This window comes from Corapipo altera, unplaced genomic scaffold, assembly GCF_003945725.1.
Source record: "Corapipo altera isolate COAL_440 unplaced genomic scaffold, ASM394572v1 24b, whole genome shotgun sequence".
Taxonomy (NCBI): domain Eukaryota; kingdom Metazoa; phylum Chordata; class Aves; order Passeriformes; family Pipridae; genus Corapipo; species Corapipo altera.
In genome coordinates this window covers 11,310,142-11,325,026 of record NW_020884888.1, presented here as the reverse complement: position 1 = coordinate 11,325,026, position 14,885 = coordinate 11,310,142, and the positions used below count along the sequence as shown (strand labels likewise).

At 42.3% G+C, this 14,885-nt stretch overlaps 1 protein-coding gene and 1 long non-coding RNA gene across 7 annotated transcripts in view; one reads left to right on the top strand and one right to left on the bottom strand.

The window, feature by feature from the left end:
* LOC113947453 overlaps positions 1–1,059 on the bottom strand; it is a 28,877-nt gene extending 27,818 nt beyond the window's left edge. For both annotated transcript variants that reach the window (XR_003527727.1, XR_003527728.1), the window contains exon 1: positions 426–1,059. This is a non-coding gene — a long non-coding RNA (uncharacterized LOC113947453). The remainder of the gene's footprint in view (positions 1–425) is intronic.
* Positions 1,060–5,890: 4,831 nt separating this feature from the next.
* VWC2 (von Willebrand factor C domain containing 2) overlaps positions 5,891–14,885 on the top strand; it is a 55,239-nt gene continuing 46,244 nt past the window's right edge. Inside the window, exons 1-3 of one of the 5 annotated variants that reach the window (XM_027644022.1) lie at positions 5,891–6,193; positions 7,311–8,092; positions 14,712–14,841. In XM_027644022.1, the coding sequence (XP_027499823.1) occupies positions 7,379–8,092; positions 14,712–14,841 (844 nt within the window). In that variant the 5' untranslated portion in view covers positions 5,891–6,193; positions 7,311–7,378. Of the gene's footprint in view, positions 6,194–6,443; positions 6,551–6,614; positions 6,717–6,739; positions 6,817–7,310; positions 8,093–14,711; positions 14,842–14,885 lie in introns of those variants that run through there. The other 4 variants (XM_027644021.1, XM_027644024.1, XM_027644023.1 and 1 more) reach the window with 4 other exon arrangements.

The window sequence follows — 14,885 nt, the reverse complement described above, 5'->3', positions numbered from 1 at the left end:
CTATTAACTTAAAATGCAGAACAACACAGGAACCAAATTTTTTTATTAAACTTTTGATAGTTGATATTACCTTTATTGAAAAACTTTAATGCAAGCAAAAATGTATCTAGAGAAACTTAAATATTATAAATATATAAAACACAAATGTAATTATAAGTAATAAAAGAGAAAGTAATACCGATCTGTACTTTCAACTGAGTTTCACATTCTATGTAAAGAGAGCTAAACACAAGGTTAAGAAATACTTTGTTCACTTTTCCATCACAATGACAAACTAAAAAAATTGGTAGTGCATCCCTTGGCTTTGCAAAAGGAAAGAGCAAGGTGTAGTATTAAGACTTGTTTATACAAAAGATTGTGTATTTAAATGTTTCATGTTATTTGTGCATGTCCATGTCTATGTACCTGCAAAAATGTTTTGTTACCACTTTTTGAGCAAAAAGGCACAAATATCAAAAAACCTTGTCAGCCGTGATTAACATTCATTTTCACCAGGCTACTGAAATTGTAGTAAAAATAGGGGCATCAAAATTCATTTACGAATGTCTCTCATGTTCTGTAATTACAAACACAAAATACTGCGTTGTGAATAGAAAATTATTTTTTCCTCAGAATGAGCCCATATGTACAAGTCCTGAATTGAATCCTCCTCACTCTCCAAAGGTTTCACTGTGCACTTTTTAGTATTATTTAAGTGTTATGATTAAGATGGTAATAACACTTTTCTAGGAAAACTACCATTAGAGATGCCACAGGTATGTAAGAATAGAAAAGTGATTAAAAGTGGTAGAAACTGTAGACATCTCATGTACAAAAAAGAAACCTGTACTTCCCTCTCTCTTTCATGGAGCTAGAAGGAAATGGTTACTGTGGTAAATATGTCCATTACAGTCTCTGCAGAGCTTGTAGGACAGAGAAATTGATCTTGTCAAAGAGAGAGGTTTTCAGAGTTATTTTTAACAAAGCCAGTCTTCTTTCCAACATTTTGAAACAAGTGTCATTATGGATACCTTTAATTAGGATATTTTACATTAAATTAAGTATTTTATTTCTATTTGTCATGATTTACCTCCAGATGTCAGTTCAACCCCACACAGTCACTTTTTCACTCTTCCCTGGTGGGATAAGGAAAAGAATCAGAAGAGTAAAAATGATAAAACTCATGGGTTGAGATAAAGACAGTTCAATAGGTGAAGCAAAAACATCACACACAAGCAAAGCAAAACAAGGACTAGATTCACCACTTCCAGTGGGCAGGCAGGTGTTCAGCTGTCCCCAGAAAAGCAGGACTCCATCACATAATGGTGACTGGGGAAGACGAATGTGATCGCTCCAAATCCTCTCCCTACCTTATTCTTCCCCCAGCTTTACATGCTGAGCATGATGCCATATGGTATGGAATATCCCTTGGGTCAGGTGGGATCAGCTGACCCGAGTGTGTCCCCTCCCAACTTCTTGTGCACCCCATGCCTCCTCACTGGTGGGGTGGGGTTAGGACTAGAAAAGGTCTTGGCTCTGTGTAAGCGTTGCTCAGCTATAAGGAAAACTTCCCTGAATAATCAACACTGTTTTCAGCACAAATCCAAAACACAGTCCCATAGCAGCTACTGTGAAGAAAATTAACTCCACCCAGAAGTCAAAAGCAGCACAGCATTATATTTATATTTTGCTTAATAATAAGACAAATCATAAGCTAAAGGGGGAGTTCCTAGAACATAAATCAGTAGCAGCAAAAATCTGTTTTAAAAGATGTTTCACAACGTTAGGACTTCTAAAGTTCAAATCCCCCCTTGGTCTACAGAGATCTTTTTTTGTATTACAAGGAATAAGGAAAACTTAAAAATCATTATTTATTTCCCAACATGCAAACTGCGATTTACAGAAGTGTAAAGAGAGTCCTTGTACTGAAGATCCTAAACTCTAAATGACAGAAGTTTTGTTTTCACACATGCAAAGGAAAAAAAATGTTATATCAGCATTTGTGAAAAACTAAATAATTTAAAAATAATTGATGAAGACAACTGTAACTACAGTTTGTGTAATACTGTGTAATATTTCTTCAATAATTACTTATCAGTCAACTAAAGAGGCATCAGATAAGTGAAAAAAAGGGAACTGTAAAACATCTTCAGTGTCCTTTGACAAGTGGCATAAAGAAAACAGAAGAAATAAGTAAAAATAAAAAAGATAAAAGCTAACCTAGTTTAAAAATAGTTATGGGGGCTTGCTTTTATTATTTTTTCCTTTCTTTTAAGAGTTGTTTAAACTGCTCATTTATAATTGAGCCTTTCAAATACACAATTTGTTAGAGTAATATGTACCTCAACTTTGTCTCTGTCTTCAGACTGACTGTTATTTGAAGGCCTTATTTTATATGGCTGGACTAATACTACTGCACAAATTGCTACCTTTTGAAGGCTGTGATATGAACCTGCCTGAACAACTGCCACTTTAGCACAACAATAAAAAATACCTTTCATATAACAACTCTCTTCCTTTCAGAAGGAATAATGACATGAAGCAAAATAAAAAGGCACAACTAACCCTTTTCCCAGAGGAGTCATGCTTTGGGGGTATCTTCTCCCCCCCCCTCACCTTCCAGAATTTCAGAGGTAACACACCAACATGGGCACGTGCAGCACACATCTCCTGCGGCACTGCTCACCTTAATCACACCCTGTCCTCTCCATGGACTCTGCAGATACTCGGCAGATACACCAAAGCAAATCTTAGTTATGTGGGGTTTTCTAAATACCCCTGCCCACTCCCTAATTGCACTGGGGTTCCTCTTCTGTTCCCTCTGCCCTGCCCAGCTTTGCAGGGTCCCATGGGGCTTCCTCCTCTTTTCCCTCCCTGTCTCCTCACTGAAGGCAGGGAACACTTCTTTTAATAAAACAGGAAAGATAGGATATGATCCCTGCATGAGATCATGGGAAGGGATGCATGTTAGGTGATTCCCTCGTGTGTGGGGGCTGCCTGCCTGCACTGAGAAGAGTATGTGCATATCCCAGAACTCAGTTTATCCATATGTTAGGCTAAAAGTGGTTGTTTTCAGTGCTCTTAGATGTCCAGATCAAGTGTCAGCCTAGCTGTGAGGTTTTGAGTTTATGTTGTAATCAATCAGTCAGACAATCAATTTTAACTCGGTAAAAAATCCTACATTTGAGTGCTTGTTGTTCACACCAAGGTCACTCTTAAAAGATATTCATCAAAATTTTAGTCCTCCTAATCTCATAGACTAGATGTTTAGTTAAGTATTTCTGACTAATAGCCAGCTCTTTTCAGCATGGATATCCAGTCTCACTGTCTTGAGCCTGGCCTAATGAAAATGGTCAACACGCCAATTCAACTTAAGCTATTCCTCACCAGAACTATTTTTATTTCAGCTACTGAGTTCCTTTTTGTTTTCCATTCAACTGCTTCCTAGTAAAATTAGGCTAATTCCTAGTAAAAATAAGCTAAAACCCGTGTATACTATTTTGTGTACACAGCAGCTCTTATTTAGCTAATACAAAGTTCTCATCATGCAGATAAGACCCAGCAGAAGGGAAAGAGTCTTGAACAGGATGCAGAATTTGATTCTCACTCAGACACACAGTTGTCCTTTCTACTATTGACTTAGGGGGAGAGCAGAGTGGTGAAAATTGGAGCTGTGTTTTTATGTCATATTTGCCCTGTGCATAAACAGGACTTCAGGACCTCACATTATACAAGAAGTATATAACTCTCACTAGCAGCTGCCTTCAGATAACAGATTTTCATTATTCTCTCTCCTTCTAGTTCAGAATTCACACCGAAGATGAAAATCAAACATTTTTTACCTATCTGCTTTTTATCCACTTGGACTATAAAATATTGCAATTTGATACTATGATATTAATGAAGCGGTCAGATGTCAGTTCTGCAAGGGTCTTAATGTCAGGTACAATGCATCACTTAATATACCTACAAATCTAAATAAACAGAGGCTGAAGTCCAATGAGAAATCTTTTGGAAAACTAAATGAGGATATTTACTTCTTACTTTGCCCAGCAGTCTAGGATGAGCTGCAGTTTGTGGTTACAAAAGTGCTCTGAGGCTTTGCCCTTCTTGTTACAGAGCAGCACCTTGAACCTTCAGCCTCAGCTGATCTGTGTGCTATGTAACTAGGGATGGGAGAAGCAGAGCTCCTACAAAGAGGGTCCTGGATGCAGAAGGTCTCAGATCTGGTAACAGAGTTTCACCTGGTAACACATGAAAATGCTAGAACCATAAATTGGCTTCTCTCTGCTCTTCATCGCAGACATAGCATTGCCTTCCTGAGGCCCCTATTTTCTTCTGCCTTGGTCTAGCCACAACAAGCTGCTGCTTGACAGCAAAGCTCACAGGCTTGTAAACTCAGTGTAAGGTCTGTCATTCAAGTTGTTCTTCTGGAATTAGTGATGTGGTGTACTGGCTGCTCACCTCCTGTCAGGGTTTAAGCTACATAAGGCATAAAATTACTGGATTTAGACAAGGCAAAGATTCAATTCTTTATTCAGAGGTAACAAGATGATAATTTGAAGGCAAGTACTTCTTAATGATGATTAAGTTAAGTAATGAAAAATGTCTATCTTAACTCCTTAAGACTTTGTCTAGAAATCCCATAGCAATATGGAATTTCATTTTATTAGTTCACTGTATAGAAAAGTTTTACTTCATATCCTTCAAAACTTTAGTCTTGTATTTTAAAGTTTCAGAGAATAAAAACATTATTTAGCTGATGAACATCTGACTGGAAGATATGAGGTGGTGTCAATAGAAATATTTTTGAAAACTAGACAGGACTCATAATTTTTAATATCAACAATCCAGCAGCCAAAAGAGTTTAGCACCTGCATCCTCCTCTGGAGGAATTTAAGTGTCTGGGTTTGCACAAATAACAGGCGCTCATGAAGGTACTTAACAGTGAAACATTAGTATCGAGCAGATTTTCATTGCTCTCCTGAGTACTGATACTGCAGTGCTACCATTCTAAAGAAAGAAAAAAAAAAGAAGAAAAAAAACCCCTTAAAATGTTACCTAAAAATTTCAGTTATAGTGCCAAGTACATTGGGAAATCCAGCTGTAGTCATGAGTAGGACACAGCCAGCTGCTGAAGAGCTACTGCAGCAGAGGGTTAGCGCAGCTGGGACTGCTATGGAACATCTGTAAAGCAAAACTCAGAGAAGATTATACTGATATATCATCTAATGTGGCTTAAAAATAAATAACTACATAAATAAATAACCTTTTGCGTTCCAAGCCCTTGCTCAGATCCTGAACAAAAGCATCTCTAGGTATTCTTTTGCGTTTCTGTCCCAACAGAGTTTCAGCAGCCATCTTCATAACAGACCATTCTGTCCCCTTTTTTTTTTTTTGGTGTAAGAAAGTATTAAGGAGAAAAAATGCAGCTATATTAATTACAGAAGTGTCCACCGGCCATCCGAAAGCGTAAGTAAGTATTTCAACTAGTAAACCACGTACCACTTCACTGCTAGAACAGGCTAGCAGGAGAGCGCTACAGCAGAGTCCTGTGTGACGGCGATGCGGGCACAGCTCACCTGTCCCGACCCAGCGCCGCTCAGCCGCCCGCCCAGCGGCGCCAGCCCGGCCTCGGCAGCGGGGGCGCGCCCCTCGCCGCGACGAGAGCGCCCACCCCCGCCGCACCGCGCAGCCCGAACTGGCGCCCCCAACACCGCCAAAAGTTTCGCCCGCCGGCGTGCGGGGCCGACCCCACACGAGCCCGCCTTGGCCCGCTTTCCCTCCCGACAGCCGTGGTGTGGCCCCGGCGGCGGCAGGGGCGGGAAGGGGCGCTGCGCTGCCACCCCCCGGCGAGCGGCGAGTGCCCTCCCCGCGCCGCGCACTGCTCCCGGCCCGCACTGGCGGCTGGCAGGGAGGGAGGGAGGCAGGGAGCGCTCCGTCCTGCCCCGCCGCCCTCGGGGACGGGGGCGCACGGCCGCCATGTGAGAGCAGCGGGGCTCACGGCAGAGCCCGTCCCCGGCGCGGCGGGGCCGGACCGGCTGTGGCCGCCGCGCCGCGCTGCGGGCTGGGCAGGTCCGCCGAGGCGAGCGGCCACCAACAAGCCGCCGCCGCTGCCGCCCGCCCGCGCCCGCGGCCCCACCATGGGAGCCGGGCGCGGGGCGAGGGTGGCCGCCCCGAGCCGCCGGCGGGGCTGAGCCCGGCGCTAGCGCAGGTAGGGAGGCAGGGGCCGCGCCGAGCCACGGGGGAGGTGGCCGGGCTGGGGAAGGGGCTGGCCCGGCTCCCTCCCAGCCTCACCGGCAGCGGGTTGGGCGGCGCTGCCCGGCCCTCCGGAAACTTTGGGCGAGCGTCGCGGTGCCCCGGGTCCCCCGCGGGGGCCGGGCCGGGCAGCGCTGGCGGGCGGGCGGGCGGAGCACGGTGCCCCGCGGTGCCGCCGCCGAGGGCCGGGGAGGCGGGCGGGCAGAGAGGGAGGCTTTGACATGGCTTTGGGGAGCGGTACCGCGGAGGTGGGGCCGTGCCGGGAGGCTGGAGCGGCAATGCTGGTCGTGGCTGGAGTAGTGTACGTATTTTGGTGTGGTTTTATTTTATTTTTTTTTTTTACCGATTTGGCGTGCAGCGTTTCAGGGAGAGGAGTCGGGAGCGCTGCCGAACTCCTGGAGGACGTGGGTTAAATGAGCTTGTGCTGCGGAAACTCGGAGCGGCTCTGCCTTGCCTTTCAGACACGGGGAGGAAGAGGGGTGTGTGTGCTGGTTTGGGTAGTTCGGAACGGAGGTGGTTTGTCTCTACTCGCTTTAGTATGCTTGGTTTTAGTTGTCTGTGACAGAAATGTGCTCAGCGGTAGGAATTTAAACAAAACCCAAACCAGGATACTTTAGGCTGAATAAGAGATTAATGAAAATCATCGTGCGTGCAGTCAGGGAATAGCACTCGGTTGGGTAATTTCTGTTCCGGACACTGCTAAGTTATGGGGCGCTCCGTTTAATTCACTGGGCGTCCGTCGTCTTCACGTGTTGCCATTTGAAAGGCAAAATAACCCCCCAGTGCGCCTGGTTTCGCCTGCACCTGCCTTTGCAAATGCTGACTCTCCAGAGTTCTGCGTGGTGCTCTCTCGGAGCCGAAGACGCCCGGTCCGTGTCCAAGAGCCCTGCTATTTATAAGACTCGGCAGAGCGGGGGAGGAGGAGGAGGGATGCAGCACCAGGCTGTTGTTTGCCTTTTGCATAAACTACCGAGGCAGGTTGCATATTGTTTGAGATGTTGCATCAGTGGAGGCGAGGTGCGGGGGGGGAAGAAGTACAGAAGCTGAAGTATTCATAATTCTTTTTTTCCTAGGGACCGTGGATCTGTGAAGCGCTTCCCTCCGATGTGAGTGCAGTGTCCCCTGTGGGATGCAGTAGGTGATGCCCAGCTCTACTGCAATGGCAATTGGAGCTCTCTCTAGTTCTCTTCTTGTAACCTGCTGCCTCATGGTTGCCCTCTGTAGCTCCACCATACCCGTACAAAAACTAGCCAAGGCTCAAGACAAACAGGAGATAAAGGCGAGCCAGGAAAAGAGGGATCACACGTCTACCAGGGACAGCCAGACAGGCCCAGGGAAAATGAATGAGATCGGGAGGAGCGGGAGGGAGGAGGGTAGCAGGGACTGGAAGAGCAAAGGAAACAGGAACTACTCGAACAAGGAGTCATGGACTAAGCAAAAGCAGGCTTGGAACAGCCAGGGGACAAGCAGTAAATCTGGGAGCATTCAAGTGCAAGAGCAAAGGGATGCTGCTCCCGAGGAACCTCAGGTGGCTGAAGACTCGTCTCTCCCAGCATCTGTTGCGAGTGTCACTCCCGAGCCTCCGGAGGAGTACGCCTATCCGGACTACCGTGGGAAAGGCTGCGTGGACGAGAGCGGCTTCGTCTATGCCATTGGGGAGAAGTTTGCGCCGGGCCCCTCTGCCTGCCCCTGCCTCTGCACGGAGGAGGGCCCGCTGTGTATTCAGCCCGAGTGCCCCAGACTCCACCCTCGCTGCATCCATGTGGACACCACGCAGTGTTGCCCGCAGTGCAAGGAGAGGAAGAACTACTGCGAATTCCGAGGCAAAAACTATCAGACCCTAGAGGAGTTCATGGTAAGGCGAAAAGTAGTTTTATGAATTCTTCTCTTGTTTGAAGTGATATTATGTTCTTTAACTGCTTTCTCAGAGGGTGTTCTGGGTCCTGCCCCTTCCCTTTTTCATTTTTGTGTTAATATTACTTCTGCAGTGCTATAAAATATTCCACTTAAACATGACCTTTTCTGCTCCCTGACACTAATATTTTTAAATGAGGGGGCTGATCTTTATTAATTCCTTTGGTATTTACAGTAAAAAATGCTACTTGGAAGGATCCTACTCAGTGGTGTTACAGATTTTATGAAAATTTTTGGCAATACATTTGTTTCCTTATTTAACTGTTAACTGTTAAACTTCCACCTCGCAGGGATTGAGCAGGGTTTTATGGGCTGACTTCTATTTCTAGTAAGCATTCTGTGATGATGCCTTTTTTTTGTAACAGTAATTTCTCTTTTCCTTTTTAACTGTTTAAGTGGTGCTGCCAAGGTTGCGTAATGTTTGCTTTCTGAGAATGACTATGGGCCTTCTTTTAATAAGAGCGTGGTTTGCAGTCTGAATTACAGTGATAGTTTAAAAAAGGACTGGAAAAGCCTTATGTTTAGGGAAATCCTCTTAGACAATGGCCTTCTTAGCATTATTGTGCAAGGTCATTATAAGTGAAAATGCAACTTATGACAGTGCACTCGAAAGTTCTGGAGTTGAGGCCAATTTTCTGTTGCTTACGTTTTTACATTTAGCATTTTATTGTGGTTGAGATCTGTGAGCAGACTCTAAGAAAGACACGTGAATTTACTTATGAATGACTGTTAGATACAGGGCTGGTCCAAACCCCATTTCTGAACACACCAGAGATTTTTGTGCTGAATCTGTTGAGGGGACTATGAAATCCAGTTCAAGGTTCTGGAAGCTGAGCCCCTTCTCAGGATGGAGAAAAAGAAAATGTATTTGTGAAGGCTCTAAAGTTGCCACTGCTCTCTGTGGTATTTGCATGTTCATGGAAACTTAACTTTGGTTCGTAATGTCTTTCCCATGTTCTTCAATGTATGGAAAAATAAATAAATAAAGGAGCAGAACTGCTCTCCTTGGAATAAATCACAGTATTTCCCTTTACTCTCTTTAGTCACTGATGTGTAGAGCACTAGTGAATTTCAAAACATGGCAGAAAACATTGTGTCATCCTCCCTTTTTCCATATTACCCTCAAGGATTGCATTCAACTTCAGGGTGGCAGTTTTCTACTTAAGAGGGAGCAGCTGCTTTAACAGCAGCTAGTTGGTGTGACCTTTTTGGAGATGGATTGTGAGATCCTTCCTTTTCCAGCAAACTTAATTGTTGAGGGGTGGCCAAAACATGAAGGTTCTTCACACGTTCTCTGTAGGTCAGAGTTGTAAAGCCTTCTGACCACCTTTCATTCACGCTTTTCTGCAGAGTTCCATTTCCTAGCCTTTTTATATCGTGGTGGTGTATTAATGACTGTGAAGCAAGCTTAAAATACTTTGTTAGTGGTCCCTGGTACATTTGGACATGGTTGGCAGCCTTGGTAAAAAGGGAGTGCTGAACAGTAACATAACATTTACAGAAATGTTCTGAAAATACTTTGGCTTTCAGCTTTTTAACCCCATTCACCTTTCAGTCCTTGTCTTCATACCTTCCTCAAATGACACATCGATTCCCTTATTGCTTGTTTTAGCCAGCTTTGGAAGCGCAAGTGAGAAGGGATGTCTGGTCAGGATGAGCAAGGAAAGTTATTGACACAGGCAGTGGAACTGCAGCCTGAATATTTTCATGTGTGAGGATCTTGGTTTTTAGTTGAGCTTCAGTATTGTGAGCACAAATTGTAAATGCAGCTGTTTGCCCAGGCCACTGCAATCAGAGGGATTGTCTGGTGACATAAGATACAGATGTAGTCAGTTTGCTGCTGTTCAGTGAAAGGAATTGCAAAATGCAAGCACTTGCACACAGTTTCAGATGTAATTTTGTGAATTTAAAGCTGATGGTTACTAATATGCTATCTCTTGCTTAAGGTTGCGGAAGGAGTTATAAATGGATAGTGATCTGATTTTTCTCTGTGTCTGTACCTACTGTTTGTGCCAAAGAATACCAGACATTGCTGAAGGAAGAAAAAGATGACCTTCTAACTTTGACATTATTTGCAAAGCATTTCTGTATAGATGTGTAATTATGCATACAAGTTTGGGAGTTTGCTTATATAAAATTCCTATATGGCCTGATGTGACAAAAAATTGCCCTGACTGGAGCCAGAAACTGAGTATGCCAGGGAATGGGAGGTTTGATACATTTCTTTGATTCACAGTCAGTCCTACAGGCTTTGCTTGTGTGCACATGTATGTATGCATTTTTGTGTTTACAAAAAGGACATGGATATCAGCACAAAACACAGCTTGGCTGAGGGGGAAGGATCAGGTCTTGTAAAGCTGTTTCCATCAGCACCAGTCTGGTCCCCTGTGGATATTGTGAGGCAAAATGGCAGAGGAATCACAGCATCCATATGAGTGGGACTGGTAGCAAAAGCTTTAGTTGGTGAAATGCAGTGAGGATAAAGTTCTGCACTTGAAGCTGAAGGTTTCTGAGCACGTTTTCCACTAGACATTTTTCATTATTAAAATAAGATTTGAAAATGCAGGCTGATGTAAAAAGTCATGGCCTTACAAGGGCCATAAATTATTTTCAGAAGTGAAATGTTTGGGAAAGACCTACATATTTGAAAGTTGCTGCTTCATTTGTCTTTTAGAATTTCCTTGCTTCCCCAAGTTGTACTTCTTACTGGATGAGTTACCTGGAAATCTGAAAGTCAACAAACCCAAATGGATTTTGAAAGATCTGTGGTATTTAGAAGGCACAGAGAAGTAAAAGCAGGGCTGGTATGTTTATTATTGTTAGTGTAACCACATTCATATTCTCTTGAGTTGTGTAAGTGGCAAAAAAGTATTAATACAAATTTTAGCACAAAAGAAAGTTGTGGATTATGATTTTTTTTTTAATTTAGATATTTTCAAGTCTCAAGGAACCACGTAAAGATTGTATATGCTTTTTTCCAGCCTTTTTGTTGGTTTGGTTTTGATGTCTTTTTGTTTTTTTATTTGAAGTTAGACTTGTGGAAAAAGAAAGGGGAAAGCTCAAATTACTTTGCAATAGCACTTCAATGAGTACAAAATTATTTGTCACTTCTTAATTATGACAATTTACACTGAGTTGCTGGATAAACCTACTACCCTTACTGAGCTACAGTTTTCTTCACTGCCACCAGTGGGAAATTTACCAGTTTACACAATAATTTTGCTCTTTTGCAATGTATGCAACTCCATTAATACCTCTGCTAATAAACTTCCCTTTAAACAGTTCTTAAGAGGTTATTTTTTTTTGCCATCTGTACTCTATTATCTACAGTTTTTATGGCTGCCTGCCTGGTGAATGCATAAGACTTCTGTGCCTCTTGTCTTCTTGCATTTTTTGCATAGGCAGAACTACAGTTGCTTTAGAGTTAATAATCTGCAGACCACAGAGATGTCGTATTGTTAGTCCTTAGAGAGAGGCTGATACGTGATATTATTTCCAGTCCGGCCTGGTTGTGTCACATGTGCTGAGCGTGACTGCTGCCAGGCTGGTCGTTTCCCAGATGAACAAATGGGATGCTGGTTGCATTGACTGCCACTAGGAACTGTGCTGCAGGGAATGCACTTACGTTGTAGAGTAGAAGAGAGGAAATAAAAGACCAAATGTGTCTTCTCATTCTGATTTATTTAGCTGCTGTTACATATACACACTGTCTTTCTCTCTGGTGATGATTTTGTCTCCAAGTATTAAGCTGCCGTTAAGGTGTGGAAAGGAGTGGGGGTTTTCTACAGTTCCTGCTGCATCTTGATGATGTATAAAAAGCAATGCACTGTTGTTTTGTCCAAAGGTGAACAGATAACTGTTGACACTGATACCATTTTAGCAGCCACTGTTGTTTATTTATGTGCCTGAAAAGAGTTTTGTAGAAATAAGCATGTGGAGACCTTCCTTATTGGTGCTACCATTACTTGTATTGCTGGGTTGTAGAGATTACAGTACTTACCAAGGGCATACTGTAGGTATTGCCTTGAAATCTCATGATCTGTTAGACTGGAAGTGTATTCATTACTGCAGTATCACATGAACAGTGTTCGTGAAAGATGTAGTCTTCAGGTGTATGTGCCGTATAGGACAGAAATGTGTATCATGAGTCATCGTTATTAGATAAAGATTAGATTGGTTTTGTTAATCAATAGTATTTTAAGTGCTACATTAAATTGCTTCTTTTTCTAAAAATTTTAGGCTTCTGTCAAATTTGGAATTCTAGTAAAGCTATTTAATTAGAATATGTTTAAATTTTACAGATGAGAGATTTTAGGATTAACATCTGTGTGCTGCCTTGTTTCCTGATGAGATACTCTAGTTTTTACACCACTTTTAATATTGAATGGCATAGCTACTAAGCAGTGTCCTGGGAGAAGAAATATCTGTTGCTGTAGTTACTGGTCTCATTGAACTTTGCAGGTTGACAAATTTGCATCTTTTCCAAGTCATGGCAAAAAACGTTAAAACTGTTCAAAAGTACAGGTTTGCCTTGTTGACCCAGATCCTTGGAATTGAGGTCTGCTATCTTTGATCAAGTAGTATTCCTTAAAAATAATCAAAAAAAAAAAATCAATCCTCCCTAAATGGCATGTTTTCATAATTTAGTAAGTATTGTTTCTGGATATAACTCCATAAGGAATGATTCTTATTACTGACTTGGCAATACTTAGGAGCTCAGGTTTACTGGCACTCAAAACTTCACATGCACTGCAGTTGATTACCTTGAATACTTGAGCCTTTCAGCTCTGAGCACTGGATTAGAAACCTCCTCATTCGTTGACACTTTAGCTCTGAAAGTGAATGTGGCAGTTTACAAACAATTACAGGACAAAGTTCTTGTCCTGAAGTCTTTAGTAAAGATCTGCAGTACTGGGCTGTCACACTCCTTGTAGGATTTTATAAATGTGTGTTGTGGTGTCATCCTTGGTACAGTGTAAAGCAAAGAGAAAACAAAAAGTGAGTAGCTAGCAAAGGAAGCCCAAAATAAATAATAGTAATAAAAGCAGAAAGCAACACAGCAAGAGACCCTATTTAAGCTTTCTGAGCAGAGGGGAGTGCGTGAAAGATATGCGAGTGCATAAGCAAATGACAGCCCTGGCAGGTGGTAAGGGAAGTAGCAAAGCATGAATGAGCATTTAGTTCGAGATGATGCTGTGCAAGCATCAGCATGTTTGAACTTTGGAAGTGAGAAGGATGTGAGGCAAACAAGCAGAGAATGGATTTGAGGAAAAAATGTCATGGGTTGCTTAAAAATTAGGGAGAAGAAGCAGATGATCTGCAAGTTAGACATCTGGGTGATTCTTCACAGAGAATAATTGTTTTTTTTCTTTTTCTTTTTTTTTTTAGATTTGAGGGTTTTTTCTGCTTTTATTGGAGAAATGCAATGGGTGGTTGTTTGCATCAGCTGGAATCTGGAAGGAAAAAGGGTCTATGAAAAGAACAATCTCCTCCTTAAGTAAACCAGTAATCTGCACAGATTATAGATTTAGAGGATCACTAATAATAACATTCAGCTGCATTTTCATCCTGTGTTTCATCTGAGCATGGATGCCCATGTGGTTTTACAGAGTACAGCAATGAGGTTTACAGTATACCATTTATTGCTCTTCAGCATCCTTGCTTCCCTCTGCTCCAGCTGCTTGTGTGGTATGAGGACGTCAGCAATCCAATGTGGTGTGTCTGGTCAGGAATGCTGAAGAGGGCAGCTGGAATTGTACATGTGGCAAATACAGAGAATTGAAAGACCATTTTTTACTAAATAGAGCCTTGATACTCTTTTGTTTGGAATTAATTTCTTTGAAGTAGGTCACTCAAGTAATTATCTTGTGGTATTCCTATGCTGTAAGAGTTCTTTAAAACCACTAACATTTCACTGGGTAAAAAGGATTACCTGCATTTTACTTCACCCCTTTCTTTGAATTGCAGTTTATTTTCAGAAAGTTACAAGTATTAGAATAGCCCAAATACAACTAACCTGTGGGAAATACCTGAATTCAAGAAGGATATTTTTTTCCTACCTTCTCTTTGAAAAATATAATTTTAAATAAAATACAACTTCCTCCTACCAAAATACTTTAAAACATGAAAAAAAAAAAGGATTTCATTTTTGTTAAAAGAAGCTTCGTACTTCATTTAGCAAAACTTTTCTTCTTTAATTATAATTTTTTTTTCTAATTTATTTTTTGAACCTCTAATAGAAATAAACTAGATTATGAGTTAATTTTCTGGAATTTCATTAGAAATGCAGTCAGGAAATTTTGGTTTTATTTGCATGTCTGCAGTGTTCTTATTTTCAAGATCTCTTTGACTTTCCCATTTGGTGCATAAATTCAGAGCATAGATCTTTTTCTGCTGTGGTTCTCTAATTTTGCAGGAGCCCAGTCTTGCTATTTGCATTATTCAGACCACAAAACTCATTTGTTTTAAAGTGGGGAGGAAAAAGATGTGAAGGAAACAGTGCAGATGAGAAGGAGTGCATTAAGTGAAGGAGTTAAAAGGTGACTGGATTTGTGTTTCAGGTTTCTCCGTGTGAAAAGTGTCGCTGTGAAGCCAATGGTGAAGTGCTGTGCACTGTTTCAGCCTGTCCCCAGACCGAGTGCGTGGATCCGGTGTATGAGCCTGATCAGTGCTGTCCTATCTGCAAAAACGGTAAGTGATGGCTGGAAAACTGGAAGGAGGCTTCTGTTGGAGAG